Here is a 16,100-nt window from a genome sequence, read left to right as displayed (position 1 = left end):
AAGGAAACTGGGGAATTTCATCTATTTCGAAAACACAGCCTCCATTTGATTCATAACACCACAATAAAGACTTTATGTAGCGCCCTTCACGTCGAGAAAATATCCCAAAGTGCTTTACAGGCAGAAATGCAGTCGGTATTATGATGGAAAATACGCATTCCAAGTTATAAAGATGGAGTTTACTGTTATTTTTGTGACCAGTGTGCAAAGACTTCAAATCAAAACGCTGGCACACACAAAAAATGTTTAATGTTTTCCTTATCTTGTTTCAAATTACAGTAAATTAATTAGATAATTGGTATCCTTAAAGCCACCAGGGGCAAACAAGCTCGGATTACCAGGAAAACAACAGTCGGAAACATAAACAGAAACTACCGGCGAAACTCAGCATCTGTGGGAAGAAAACAGAGTTAACGTTTTGAATCCAGTGACTCGTCATCAGAGCAATAGCCAGAGATGGTCTTGTTTGAGTCTGGCCGAGTTTTGGTTTGGATAATTCCAGCAGCACTCTCAAAACTATATCAGCATCGACAGCTATTGAGCTGTCCCCGGGTAAAAGTTGAGGTGCCGGTGTTGGACTGGGGTGGACAAAGTTAAAAATCGCACAATAACAGGTTTATTTGGAAGCATTAGCTTTCGAAGTGCTGGTCCCTCGTCAGGTAGCTGCTATCTGAATCTTCCCGATTTAACATTCACATGAACCAATCACACTCGCCTCTCTCAACATTGCTTAATAATAATGACGGAGTTGTCCTGGGATTCAGCTGCTCCACTCCCGTTAAATGTACACTGAGCTGACTAGATTGCCTGAACTTTCTCCCAATCACCAACACGTCGCTCTGTGTCTGTTCTATTTTCAATTGACACTTGTCACTTGCCAAATCCTTTCTTTATTCTGACACTGACGAGCTCTAATAACAGGCTAAATCTCTTTAGCAGAGATTTTCACGATAATGATGACTCCTATGTCGTTACGTGTCCTAGACTAAGGTCCTCTCTTTCCTATTACTTTCTGCCATAATAACTATTGCAGCAAAACAGCCACTTTGAGCTCCGCACACATTTTCTATATAAACAGTGCTATCACGCTTCATGGAAAATCGTTTCCAGACTTTGAAGCTTTTGGAAAGTAAGCCTTAAGTGTTGTTTCCCAAGTTTGCAAAACTCAAGGTGACTGTATTTGCCATCACGTGGGGCTTTAAGCCTTAAAGCTGCATCTCCGTACTTGGTCTTAACTTCCGTCTGCTGCCTTACTGGAATATGTCTTCTGGGCATTTTGATAAAACATCGATCAAATTAATGATGATCCCAATTTCAAAGCTCCTTTTAAAGCATTTGAAATATTTTTCTTACTTGTCTACCCTCTACCATCAATACCCCACTCCTCCCGATCTATTCTGTGGAGTGAATGCACATGATTCAGCGACTATTAATATGGAAGTATTATTGGCAGTTGATTACCCTCCTGGTAATTTTAATTACCATCGCCCCTCGGGTCCCCCTTGACATCTGAGCCTCCTGCAAGAAGTACTGTATCTTCCTCGTCTCCTCAAAGGCTCTTTTCCAAGATATTGCTCTCTGCTGGTTCCATTAAATTGTAATTGTCATGTAGACATTGCATGTTTCCCCCTGTCTCCACTGCCATATCTGTTCAACTCCAGTCTTTACCTTCTCCACTTCATCATTTAATCAGCTTGGGTGTATGGAGTTGATTTTTACATGCTTGGCAATGGTAATCCCATCTCTCCTTGTGCCCCGTGAATCCAGGACCATTGCTGCATTGTCCAAAATTCCTGTCTGGCTATGGTACGACAAAGTTAATTTCAACCAAAGCTTATTATGCCCTGGCCATAACTGCATCAGCTTTGTAGATCTCTCACCATGGGCTAAGTCCACATGGTTACTAAATTTCAGCTTCCTTCCTCATATCTAAGCTGTTACAAGATGCACTTTCTTCTGCTTCTGAAACATCACATAGTTTTGCCTCATTTTCCTCACATTCCCGTTGTCTCTGCATTTATCTACCCACAATTTTATTTGAATCCTGATGAAGAGCTTGTGCTCGAAATGTCGACTCTCCTGCTCCTCAGATGCTGTCTGACCGTCTGTGCTTTTCCAGCACCACAATCTTTGACTGTGATCCCCAGCATCTGCAGTCCTCACTTTCGCCCACAATTTTATTTCTACATTAACCTCTCTGCTGGTATTCTCCACAAATTATGCTGAAACACCATGTCCATGCTGTCACCAGGAATAAGCTCCAACTCCTGTCATCTTGTTTTTGTCAATCTTTACTGATTCCCAAGGGCCCAACTGAGTAGAGAATCTTCACTCTTGCCTTCAGATTGCTCAATGGTCCCCATCTATTTATGTTCTTCCTTTACATATATCCTTCCCCATACAACCCCCAATTCCGTTATGTCAGTGTGCACCTTGATCTCTGATGCACCATCCTTTTCTTTATTATTCCAAATGCAATCTTGAAATTCTCTCTTAATACCACTGTTATTCCAGCTTTTTTTTTCAAAAGACCCACCTCTTCTACTGGTTCTGCATCCCATGAAGTTGCTTTGAAACATTCTGTAGCAGGAGCACTGTCATTATACCAAAAAAGTGACCCATCCCAAAACTACTCCCAAACAAATGAGAGGCTATTATATCTAATCCTCAGCAACTTCATTCTGAAGTGTGTTATATGACAAAATATAGAGAACCACACAGTTCCCTTCTGTAAATATTGTCAAGAATATATTCCACCACCGCAGCATGATATTTCTTTATTGCTAAAAATGTTTAGACATGGACTGTTAATCTTGCTGCAGTCTGTTTATTTATTATGTTTATTTATTACTAAGATAAAACAGATGAAAAATATATGTCATTAAAAATTGTAGCATTTATAAATATTATTTAAACATTAGTAAATTCAAACCTTAAAGTAAACAGCAGTTAAACTATTCCATTGTGAAACACTTTACTGGTATATGCATTTAAGTGCCTATGTTTTGTAGTCAAAATTATATCATTTTTAAACAATGTATATGGATCAGTTACTAAAATTTCAACATGTCCATTGATATTTTCTGGAACAGGACAGCTGCAAATCCAATATTTTTTAAACCTTATTAATTTGGACATTCAGCAAAACAGCCATTGTAAGTTTTTGATTCCTGTTTCCAATTTGAATAGTTACTAATATGAACATTAAAGAAGTTTTGGGGTGATTTATGATTTTTTTCCACGGGTTCATACTTAATATTTATCAAAGCAGTTAAATCAAATTTGAAAGATGATAGGGGATTAAAATAATGCAGAAGACCTGTACTGATCCCCCAAGCTGCCCAGTGTATATTGGAGTAGATAATTATCAAATCTCATTATTTGGTTTTGGGGTGATTTATGATTTTTTTTTCCACGGGTTCATACTTGATATTTATCAAAGCAGTTAAATCAAATTTGAAAAATGATAGGGGATTAAAATAATGCAGAAGACCTGTACTGGTCCCCCAAGCTGCCCAGTGTATACTGGAGTAGATAATTATCAAATCTCATTATTTGGTTTGTACAAATTCTTTTTGTGAAAAGATCAGATCCAAATTTAAATTACACTAAATAAAATATAGCTAGAAAATAAAATGCCCTTCACATGGTATAAATCAATTCAATCTTACTTTGTCATCAGTCCACTCTTGATTATCCACAAAGTAATGGAAGATATTCTCATTGGTGCTGTCAAGTTACACTCACACAGCTGTAAACTATACAATGCTGCTCAGTTTGGGTTCCTTCAGGGTTGCTCAGCTTCTTACATCATTACAACTACTTGTTCAAAAGCAGTCAAAAGAGCTGAGCTCAAGATATGGGGGAGTGGGGGTAGAGAATGACTGTTCTTGACATCAAAGTAACATGTGATTGAATGCAGCATCAAAGAGCCCTAGCAAAAACTACAGTTAATTGGAATTAGGGGAAACACTCCACTGGTTTGTGTCAGATTTAGAATAAAGATGGCTGCGTTTGTTAATGATGATTGCACAATGTTCCATATTATTCACCACTCTTTCAAATGTGAAGCAGTCCCTGCCAAATACAGCAACACTTGGACCAAGTTTTTCTTTTAACCTCTCAGCCCCTTATTCCTGATGAAGGACTTTTGCCCGAAACATCAATTCTCCTGCTCCTTGGATGCTGCCTGACTGGCTGTGCTTTCCCAGCACCACAGTCTTGACGCTGATCTCCAGTATCTGCCGTCCTCACTTTCTACCAACACTTGGACCAAGTCAGGGATGGGCAAAAAGGGTTGGCTTAATCAGTCATGCCCACACCCTATGAAATAATCATAAATCATCTCTGCACTGTATGCTGATATTCACCATTTATTCAAAAGAAGCATTTGAAATGTTTAGCACAGATCTAACCAGCAGAGTCTACCCAGGGAAAGATAGTAATCTCATGGTGATGTCACCTAATGTGGTGGTAATGACACCTAATGTGGTGGCAATATCACCAGATTAATAATCTAGAGGCTCAGACTAATATTTTGGAAACATGGATTGAAATCCCACCACAACAGCTGGTGGAATTTTAAATTCAAAATGAGTAAAACATGGTAAATAAAACTAGTCATTAGTCACGATAAACACAGAACTATCATCAATTACTGTAAACACTGATTTGCAAGGAAATCCTCTGTCTTCATCACTTGGCTTGGTTTACATGTGACTCCAGACTCACAGCAATGTGATTGATTGATTCTTATCTACCTCCTGAAATGGCTAAGGAATTCCAGACAGTCAGAGATGGGGAACAAATGTGACCCTTGTCAGTGGTTTCCTCATTTCACCAAAGAATGCAAGAAACAAGGAGACATGTAACCTTCTCCTTATAAAAAAACACAGAACCACAACTTACTTATGAAGCAATGTAATCCTAATATTAATTCCTGGGAAGGTTATGTGGACCATATACATTTATTGTGAACTTTTAAATAAAAGACATTTTGCTCAGGAAAACAATGTTGTGCCTTCAAGGAGCAGGGAGCCCTGATGGAGTCAGTCTGGATAACTTGCAGAGAGAGAGGTTATATGGCCCACTTTGTCAGTGGGATAAAATTATTACATTTTTGCACACAAAGAGAATTTGACACCTGCCTGAGAGGCATCACCCACTGCTCCTTTTCTTTGCAACTCTTCTTAGCAAAGTGTGTGAGCTGAAAACCCATCAAAAGTAACTTATATCATTTAGGGAGAGTTTGTGAAGTATTTGTAAGAATCTACCCCAAAACCTGAATGAAGCAATAACAACTGTTTCAGGAAATCACTCCAGTGCCATTAGCTTGTGTTTGCAGAATAACTTTGGAATTAGAACATCAATTGGGACAATTCATGATTTATGCTTTTTCTCATGAAATTACTTATTACTTGGCCATAGTAATTAAAATTAACACTCTGAAGCGTTTTCATTATTTACTTATCCTCAGACTGTGTGTGCCTATGTATTAGTTTCTTTGAAAGGTTGAAACATATGTTTGAATTATCAAAACTTTGTGTCAATAATCTTTGCATCTTTGTTTCACTGAATTTATTTTGGTAATAGTCCTGTTATTTGTTGTTATTGAAGGAACCTGGCCGATTTGTTCTTAATCCTGAAGTTGACACAGCCTGACACTTCTGTAGTTGTCCATCACTGGGCACTGTTGCCTCACAGCGCCTGAGACCCGGGTTCAATTCCCGACTCAGGGGACTGACTGTGTGGAGTTTGCATGTTCTCCTTGTGTCTGCGTGAGTTTCCTCCGGGTGCTCCGGTTTCCTCCCACAGTCCAAAGATGTGCGGGTCAGGTGAATTGGCCATGCTAAATTGCCCGTAGTGTTAGGTTAGGGGTATGGGTGGGTTGCGCTTCGGCGGGTCGGTGTGGACTTGTTGGGCCGAAGGGCCTGTTTCCACACTGTAAGTAATCTAATCACCAACCTGGTTAAAATTGAAAATTGTTGCGTCCAGTTGAGAAGTGACTACAAAAGGAAACAGTGCACTCCTCCAATCTCAGTTGTAATACGTTTTACAGTTGTGATAAACAGTTTCAGATTGTCTAACCCTCCAATTTCATTAACAGGAGAATTAATGTGGTAATGTGACAGGAGCATTTTCACAGAAATTTCTCTTACATTTCTGCTCAATTGGATCTTGTAACTGGCAAACATTTGAGAATAAAACCCAGTGAATGCATTGGGCAGGCACTGCTTTTGTCTTTAAGGTGAATGAAGGACACTAAATGTCAGAGAGAGCTCATCAGAAAGCTCATAATAAACTTAGCAATCTTTAAGTAGGTATTGCCCTGCTTGAAGCTAGATATGAAATCTCATGTTAGTAAGAGAAATAGCTTTTGTCTCTAATAATAGCACAACACTGGAGTGGTGACAAGAGGTAGCAGGGCAAAACAAATGTCCCGGCCAGTTTCTGGTGCAGTGTGATATTGCAGGGGAAGCCGCCTCTAGTCTGGATAACCAAGTTAGTATTGACGTGAGGTTTGATCTCTGGAAGATTGGTCAGTTCCTCTTTCCGAGCATTGAAGTGAACGTGGAAAAGAGAATTCAGATTGTCATTGATAACACAAAGACGAAGCAGCCCCTGTGGATTGATTGAGGACAGAAGATTGGGCTTCAAGAAGATTATTCACATTCTGTTACGGTGACTGCGATCTGAGGCTCCTCGCTGAGGGAGCCTGGTCTCTGTCATCGAGGTTTTAGGCAGACACGCGATTCCAATTCTGCAGCTATGGGGCAGGCAGTGAGTGATGCGAATAAAGGGGAAATCGGTGTTGCTGAGCTGCAAGACTTGTACAAGAAGTTTGTGACTGAATGTCCCAGCGGAACACTTTTCTTTCACGAATTTAAGCGTTTTTTTGGAGTTTTAGACAATGAGGAAGCAGCTGAATATATCGAAAACATGTTTCGGGCATTTGATAAAAATGGGGTAAGTGTGAATCTGCGTTTGTTTGCCGAGGTCCCTTTATTCCAAACTACAATTAAGTAGAAATGTTTGAGTAATGACAATGCATTATTCAATCTTGCCCTGTGTGGTAGATTAAATCAAAATCTTGTTATTTGTATTTTTAGAACCCTAGAATGTTTACAGCTCAGAAGAAGGACATTTGGCCCATTCTATCTGTTCCATTGTGTGGACGTTTAAACTCTACTGCAAAATAGTTGAAACAATGAGATTAATGGGACTGGCGGCTTTGCTTCTTAAACTTATCTTGTCATTTAAATAACCTTCCCTTGGAAGACATATTTGGGGTGTAGGGGTGTCAAGGGTAAGAGGTAAACACCTCTCAAATATTGACAGAGCACTTTCATGTGTGCAAACTACAAGACTGCCTTTTTGTGGCTATTCGCTTACTCATGAGTTAGACTATTGAGTGAGTTTCTATTAGCTTCTGAATGAATTTCTTTTGCCACTGTGAATTTAACACAAAATCCATATATGGTTTTGTGCATAAAGTAGATACTATGGGAAAAATACAAAACCATTAGAAGCAAAGAATTCTACAAGGAGAGAATGCAATTGAGAATCAGTTTACATTTCTGTTTGGGTATTGAGTAATAGACAAACGGACTGGTAATTCTACTAACCATGGGAACCATATATTCCATTCATTTTGTTTGTTGGAAAATCTTGGCACGTGTTGTCTAAAACTAGTCAGTTGTAAAGGAAGCAATATACGAAACGGGATACATTGTGCATTTATCAAATAGTAATGGACACCAATTTCATTTTGTTCCCAGGACAACACAATTGATTTCTTGGAATATGTTGCAGCACTCAATTTGGTTTTAAGAGGCAATCTGGAGCACAAACTGAAATGGACTTTCAAAGTTTATGACAAAGATGGAAATGGATGCATTGATAAAACAGAACTGTTGGAGATTGTGGAGGTGTGTGGCTACTTTTTATTTTCCTCTTTTTGAGTTGGAATGCTTTTTTTTTCTGAATTCTGACATTTGCTCTTTTTGTATAGTCCATTTATAGATTAAAGAAGGCTTGCCATCAAGAATCAGAGGAAGGGTCTGTGCTGTTAACTCCAGAAGAGGTTGTGGACAGAATATTTCAGTTAGTGGATGAAAATGGTGATGGTAAGCCTTGCCAGGTTTCTCTCACTGACTTTAGCTTCGCCATGGTCACTGTCGGCTTGGACCGGATTGAATCACTGGAATGTTTGGCCAGATAAAGCCTCAAGCTCATTTATATGGGAATAAAACAAATCGGAGCAGAAGCAGGTCGTACAGACCCTCGAATCTGCCTGCCATTCAAGTAAATTGTGGCTGAACTCCATCAGATCCACGTTGCTATAGTATCCTCATAACTCTTGTGTCCCTCAATGCCCAAAAATTTAGATGACATTGGCTGAGCAACCACATAGTTTAAACATTTCTATTTTCTGACTGAAGGAATATTTCTTCAGCTTTATCTTTGTTCTGACCTCTCCAGCCAGGCAAATTCAGCCTTTACTATGCATCTCCGCATGCCACAAAGATTATATATTTCAATGAGACTACCACTCATTCTTCTAAATCCACAGACTATGTATCCATTCTACTTGATTTCTGCTCATTGCATAGCACACTTATCCTAGGAATCAATCATGCAAACTTGTATTGTACATTCTTCTAAAGATTGTCAAGTGATCATTTTTTAAATTATGCATCCATGGAATGTGGCCAACATTTACTATTGGGAGTCAGTAACATTGCTGTGGTGCTAGAGGCCAGACCAAGTAAAGATAGCAGTTTCCTTCTCTAAAGGATGCTTGTGACTCAGATGGGTTTTCCAGAGAATCAATGATTGTCTCATGGTCAGCATTAGGTTCTTAATTCCAGACATTCATTAAATTCAGATTTCACCATTTGTCATTGCAGAATTCAAGCTCAGATCCCAGAACATTGCCTGGGACTCTGGATTAATAGTCTTGCAATAATGCTACCAGGTCATTGCCTCCCATGTTTGATACCTTTGTTATATGCTTCCTTTTACAACGGAACCAAAATTATATAGTATTCTGGGTACGGACCTTCCAAAGCTCTATATATTTGCAGCTGAAAATGTGTGGTTGGAAAAGCACAGCAGGTCAGGCAGCATCCAAGGAACAGGAGAATCAATGTTTTGGGCATGAGCTCTTCTTCAGGAATGAGGAAAGTGTGCCAAGCCAGCTAAGATAAAAGGTAGGGAGGAGGGACTTGGGGGAGGAGCATTGGAAATGCGATAGGTGGAAGGAGGTTAAGGTGAGGGTGATGGCCGGAGTGGGGTTGGGGGCGGAGAGGTCAGGAAGAAGATTGCAGGTTAGGAAGGTGGTGCTGCATTCGAGGGTTGGGACAGAGACAAGGTGGGGGGAGCATCCGTTGTCATTTCCGCCACCTCCAAATGGACCCCATCACCAGGGATATATTTCCCTCCCCTCCCCTATCAGCGTTCCGAAAAGACCACTCCCTCCGTGACTCCCTCGTCAGGTCCACACCCCCCACCAACCCAACCTCCACTCCCGGCACCTTCCCCTGCAACCGCAAGAAATGCAAAACTTGCGCCCACACCTCCCCCCTTACTTCTCTCCAAGGCCCCAAGGGATCCTTCCATATCTGCCACAAATTCACCTGCACCTCCACACACATCATTTACTGCATCTGCTGCATCCGATGTGGCCTCCTCTACATTGGGGAGACAGGCCACGTCCTTGCAGAACGTTTCAGAGAACACCTCTGGGACACCCGGACCAACCAAACCAATCACCCCGTGGCTCAACATTTCAACTCCCCCTCCCACTTCACCTTGGACTCCTCCATCGCCAGACCATAGCAACACAATGGCTGGAGGAAGAGCGCCTCATCTTCTGCCTAGGAACCCTCCAACCACAAAGGATAAACTCAGATTTCTCCAGTTTCCTCATTTCGCCTCCTCCCCCACCTTGTCTCAGTCCCAACCCTCGAACTCAGCACCACCTTCCTGACCTGCAATCTTCTTCCTGACCTCTCCACCCCCACCCCCACTCCAGCCTATCACCCTCACCTTAACCTCCTTCCACCTATTGCATTTCCAATGCCCCTTCCCCAAGTCCCTCCTCCCTACCTTTTATCTTAGCCTGCTTGGCACACTTTCCTCATTCCTGAAGAAGGGCTCATGCCCAAAACGTCGATTCTCCTGCTCCTTGGATGCTGCCTGACCTGCTACGCTTTTCCAGCAACACATTTTCAGTTCTGATCTCCAGCATCTGCAGCCCTCACTTTTTCCCTCTATATATTTGCAGCATGACTTCTTAATTCGTAAACTGTGAACCTCTTGCAATAATCATGCATGAATAATAATCCATTCATCTTCCTAATTGCTTGCTTTACCTGCATGTTAAATTTTTGTAGCACAAACAGAAATTGTTGGAAAAGCTCAGCAGGTCTGGCAGCATCTGTGATCAGAAGTCAGTTAAAGTTCGTGTCCAGTGATCTTTTCTCTGGACTCAGCTCAGAGGAAAGATCACTGGATACAAAATGTTAACTGTGACTTCTGCCCACAGGTGCTGCCAGACCTGCTGAACTTTTCCAGCAATTGCTGTTTTTGCTTCTGCATCCGCAGTTCTTTTGGTTTTTTGCTACATTTCTGTAGCGTACAAGGAGCCCAAATCATACTGCAGATCAACATTTACTAAATTCATTTAAAAAAAAATATTTTTCCATTTTTCTTACCAAAGTGGCTAATTTCATATTTGTGATCTTGCCTAATTATTTAACTAATCTATATTTTTTGTGTTAACTCTCTATATTGTCTACCAGCATGCTGTCTCACATTGCGTTATATCATCAATAAACCTGTATATATTAGTAGTAGTGTAGTGGTAATGGCACTGAATTTGATGCTTTGGAGAAGTATATTCAAATGGCAACTGGTGCAAATAACTTGAATTAATGCAAATATAAAGACCCAGTCTCCGTAATAGTGACTGTAAAATGATCAGTTGTATTGTTAAAAAGAATCCCTCTGGCTCACTTCAGGGAAGGAAATCTGCCATCCACACTTGATTTGACCTAAATATGACTCCAGATCTGCAGCAATGTGAATGATTCTTAATTGCCTTTGAAATGGCCTATCAAGCTCCTCAGTTTGAGAGCAGCTAGTGTTAGGCTACAAATCGTGGCCTTGCCAGAAATGCCCATTACTCCTCATAAGTCATTGATATGAATTGTAATTAACTGACGAGTTTACATCCTGAAACTGATCTATTTAATTCTACTGTCTGTTAATCAATCCTCAATCCAAGCAATTATATCATCCCCAATACTTTAGGCCTAAATCTTATTGACAACCTTTCGGAAAAATCACAACGTGCTACTTGCACTAGTTCCTCTCAACAATCTTGCTATTTACAACCTCCAAACAAAACTCAAATTCTGTTTCATAAAACCATGTTTCTTGTACCTGATCATATTGTGGCTCTCAAGTGTTGTGTTGCTACCTCTTTAATAATAGATTCTAGCATATTTCTTATCTAAGTCAGCTTCTACTATTGTGATAATCATCAGATACAATGATAAGGGAATTCTAAACAATTCATATCAATTTCTTTCAGTTCATATGCAACAGATTCAGAAATCATAATAACGAACTGCATTGATTGGGAAGTTTTTGGAACCATAGATCCAAAATCAACATTTTCCTCCCAAACTAGGTACATTATCCATCCATTGTTCAAAATTAGCCATAGTCGGTCAGTCTCACTTTACTTTGCCCCATTGAAGATCATTTTAATGAGGTCTGTGTCACATTTAGTACTGTTGTTTTGCAGTTGGTGCAAGATAGAATCAGGTGACACGATTGGCAGAATTTTGGAGCAGCTACCCCCCCGTCAAACTCATCCACTAGCTGGCATCACACTTACCATAACCACCCATCAGGTTACCCTTCTGGTCACTAAGCTACTGGCCAAGTCTCCTGCTGCTATCCCTGACTTTCAACCACTATCTGTAACTTTGTGGGACGGCATATCTCCCACCTCACTATTACCATCAACCCAATGCTGACTCAATGACGACTACAGGAGGGCATTCCAGGAGCAACACCAGGCAGACTTCAAAATGAGGTGTCAACAACACAGGACTACTTGCAAGCCAAGCAGTGGAAGCAGAATGTGACTCACAGGGCTAAATGCACCCACACAAATGAATCAGATTTACATTTTGCAGTTCTGCTATATTCAGCCGTGAATGACAGTGAATAATTAAACAACTCACTGGAGGAGGAGACACCACAAATATCCCCATTTTCAATGATGGAGCAATGAAACAAATCAGTGCAAAAGACAGCTGAAGAACTTGCACCCATCCTCTGTGAGAAGTGCTGACTTAACGATCCATCTTGGCCTTCTCTTGTGATTTTCCAAAATCGCAGATGCCAATCTTCAGGCAATTTGATCAACTTCACATGATATCAAGAAATGGCTGAAGACACTGGATTCTGCAAAGACCCCAGGCCCTAATGACATTCTTTCAATAGTCCTGAAATCTCATGATCCAAAACAAGCCACACCCTGAACCAAGCTGTTCCAGTACACTTACAGAACTGGCATCTGTTCAGCAATGTGGAAAATTGACCAGATGGTTCCTGGCCACAAAATACAGCACTAGTCCAACTTGGCCAACTACCACCCTCTGAATCTGCTTTCAATTATCTGCCAAAACGCTGAAAGAGGACATTCATAGTGCTATAAAGTGGCATTTACTCAGCAGCAATCTGCTCATTGGCAGTTGGTTTGGGATTCAGGGTCACAGAGCTCCTGACCTCCATTCCAGCTTTGATTAAAACATGGTCAAAAGCATCAAGGTGACATTTGACCAAGTATGATATCAAAGAACATTCATAAAACTGGAGTAAGTAGGAATCAGGGAAATACTTACCAATGATGGGACAAAACTGGCACAAAGGAAGATGGTTTGTGGTTTTGCTGTTGTTTAGTATTGTGGTGAAATATTGTTTCCCTCAGAATTCTTGAGTCCAAAACTTTCTCTTTCCCAAAAGTACAACTTACTGTTAGCAGAGTTGGTTATCAAGCTCTCTACCCCCTTTAGTTGACACAGAGTTTCAGTTGAACTGTGCTTGAAAGAAATGTTTTCTTTATTCAGCTTGTTCCAAATTATAAATTAAACCCTAAAGACTATTTGAAATAATGACCCTGAGGAACCTGCTTACCCTCATAATTCACTTCTTGTTGATCCTTTGTTGTTCTATTATTTGTCTCCCAGGCAACTTGATTGTATGATCATTTACTGGAAGAAATCTCTCACAGAAACTTAGTTCAGAAAGCAATCATCACTGTAAAATACAATGTAGATTTATTCCCACAATATAAACATTAAAATCACCCAAATTGTGGTAGTGATTTTCTTACAATCCTCTATTATGTATTGATTTAAACTCTTCCCTATGTAGGTTGGTTAGCTCAGTTGGCTGGTTTGTGAGGCAGAGTGACACCAATAACACGGGATCAGTTCCCACATAGGCTGAGATTTCCATGAAGGACTCTCCTTCTCAGCCTCTCCCCTTCCTGAGATGTGGTGATCCTTAGGTTAAGCCATCATCTCTAATGATGGAGAGTCCGATGGTTTCTTGACCTTTTACACTTTGTTCCAAAGTGGAGCTATTGTTGGGGAAATATATAAATACTCCCACCTGGATCTTTTCCATTGCTAGTTATTATCTGCACCCCCAAGCTGAATCTTCATCTTGATCTTCTTCACCTTGACCATTTTTTTCATTACTGTTTTAATCCCATCTTTTATTAACAAAGATACTTCATTGTCCTTTCTTGCTGTCCTTCCAAAGAAGGACCAACCTGTGGCAGTCCACTGGGTTGGCTTCAGTGAATTTGCATTTTCTCAATTATAGGTTGTATCTAGATTCATTCTCATGAGTATTGACGCTCAGCAAAAAAATTACTGGAAGAAACTAGTTAAATCTTCATGATGTTGGCCGTAGTAAGACGAGACACAATAGGGACAACTGTGTGTTTGATGTCCCTCTGGAAAAATTGATAATGCAGCTGCTTACAGCGTAGTGTCCTGTTGATGGCTTCATGCTACATTCATTGAAGCAAGCATGCAAGGAAGCAGGAGTATTAGCATGAAATGCAGATCTCCTTTCAGAGGAAATAAATAATATTAGTAAACTCAAGCTATAGCTGTTTAATAAATCACTCATGCTATACATAACACTGCCTTGTGCCTCACAGTACTCAAAAACCCTAACTGAGTGTCATTACGGAACATCATTAAGGAGTACAAATAATGTTTTGTTGTTGTGTTGCCATAGTGTTACCAGACCATAGGGGCCACTCTGTCATTAGAGAGAAGTGACTGGTGGGCAATTTAACCTGAGGGCCACCAGACCTCAGGTGAGGTAAGAGGTTGAAAAGGAGAGCCCTTCACGGTTACCTCAAAAAAGTGATGGGAATTCAACCCACACTGTTGGCATCACACTGCTCTATAAACCAATTGGAAAAAGTGAGGACTGAGATGCTGGAGATCAGAGCTGAAAATGTGTTGCTGGAAAAGCGCAGCAGGTCAGGCAGCATCCCAGGAACAGGAGAATCGACGTTTCGGGCACAAGTTTCCTGAAGAAGGGCTTGTGCCCGAAACGTCGATTCTCCTGTTCCTTGGATGCTGCCTGACCTGCTGCGCTTTTCCAGCAACACATTTTCAGCTCTGTAAACCAATTCCCATGCAAATAATAGATGATAATCACTTTCAATAATTGTGAAATGAAGATTTATATCAAATGCTCAAGATTAATATGTGTTACATATAATTATTGCCTTCAAGCAGAAGGGTCGGTGGAGGAAAGTGAGAAGGTCTCTAAGACAGTTAGCTCAAGAATGTTACATAATTAAGAATATAGCTATGAAGTGTGATGTCTTGAAGCACAGGTATGGGCCAAGAAGGAGGCTCGCCTAAGGAGGTAGGTGGGATCTAGTTTAAATGTTAGCGGGGAATGGAGTTCTATAAATGGCAACAACTAAATTTGAATTTACAAAAGTATTTTAAATTTTGTGTAAAGAAATAAATAAATCTTAAATCTCGCTTACATTTAGAAAAAGATAAATCAACTGTGTATATTTCTGAAATCTGTAGAACTGAAGGCTTTGAAGCTCCATCTAGTGATAGAAGTATGTAATTGCAATGTGACTGCAGAACTGGCGTCAAAAAAGTCTACAGTATCGAGATTCCATTTGGACCCTGAAAAATACAGGTGTCCAAGTAAAGAGTGATCATTCATTAAAAAATGCAACAGATAGATAATTGTTACAGCTCATACTCCATAGACAATTAACACTTTTATCATGTTGATGTCTTTTGAGTTTTCTGGTATTGTATGTAGCTTCATTGCTGCATTTTCTGCTTGCAGGCCACCTTTCATTGGATGAGTTTATTGATGGAGCACGGAGAGACAAGTGGGTGATGAAAATGTTGCAGATGGATATGAATCCAGGCAGCTGGATGACTGATCAGAGACGCAAAAGCGCTTTATTTTAAACATGCATCAATGTACATGTAAATAAGTAAATGCAGGGAACAAAAGGCACAAGCAATGATATAACATTATACCCACTTCACTTTGAAAAGATGTAACATAACCTTTCCCCATAGAACATTTGTGACGCAGAGGAGGGACAAGCTTAAGAAAGTTAGAGATTAATGCTGTATCTTTCAGATATGTGGCCTTTTTAGAAGCATTTGGTCCCCTAACTAGATATTATAATTAGTCTTGTCAGATACACCTCTAAGATTAGTTGGGACTTGAACTTGAGTCTTCTAGGTTGAAGGTAAGGATAGTACCACTGTGCCACAAGACACAGTGTCCTTTAAATCTGTCGCATTCAGGGACAGTCATCAGACCCGCACCCAATTAACTCCTGATTGTCTTTATACCATACTAATTGCCAATTTTGTTTTAATTCTTTGTTTTTCAAAATTTTATCAATATCTTGAAAATTGCTTAACCAGGACAATAGAATAGTTAAAGAGAAATAGACTTCCGGTCAATTAATGTAAAACAGATTGGGACTCCACAGACTGGAG

The 16,100-nt window shown here is 40.2% G+C and overlaps 1 protein-coding gene across 1 annotated transcript; it reads left to right on the top strand.

Annotated features, from left to right (window-relative positions):
* The first annotated feature begins 6,768 nt into the window (after positions 1 to 6,768).
* guca1b (guanylate cyclase activator 1B) lies at positions 6,769 to 15,554 on the top strand. Its single transcript, XM_060845097.1, has 4 exons — positions 6,769 to 6,966; positions 7,779 to 7,928; positions 8,012 to 8,126; positions 15,427 to 15,554. The coding sequence occupies exons 1-4, from the start codon at positions 6,769 to 6,771 to the stop codon at positions 15,552 to 15,554; spliced, it is 591 nt and encodes a 196-aa protein (XP_060701080.1).
* Positions 15,555 to 16,100: the final 546 nt, after the last annotated feature.

The sequence above is a fragment of the Hemiscyllium ocellatum genome, chromosome 26 (genome assembly GCF_020745735.1).
Source record: "Hemiscyllium ocellatum isolate sHemOce1 chromosome 26, sHemOce1.pat.X.cur, whole genome shotgun sequence".
Classification (NCBI taxonomy): domain Eukaryota; kingdom Metazoa; phylum Chordata; class Chondrichthyes; order Orectolobiformes; family Hemiscylliidae; genus Hemiscyllium; species Hemiscyllium ocellatum.
The sequence above is the reverse complement of the archived record's forward strand: the minus strand, read 5'-3'. Positions and strand labels throughout refer to the sequence as shown.

Bases quoted from the DNA above. Each gene is read 5' to 3' on its own strand.
- guca1b (XM_060845097.1), top strand. From the start codon at position 6,769: ATGGGGCAGGCAGTGAGTGATGCGAATAAAGGGGAAATCGGTGTTGCT. The intron at 6,967-7,778 runs GTAAGTGTGAAT...TTTTGTTCCCAG, and splicing joins GGGCATTTGATAAAAATGGG to GACAACACAATTGATTTCTT. The intron at 8,127-15,426 runs GTAAGCCTTGCC...TTCTGCTTGCAG, and splicing joins AGTGGATGAAAATGGTGATG to GCCACCTTTCATTGGATGAG.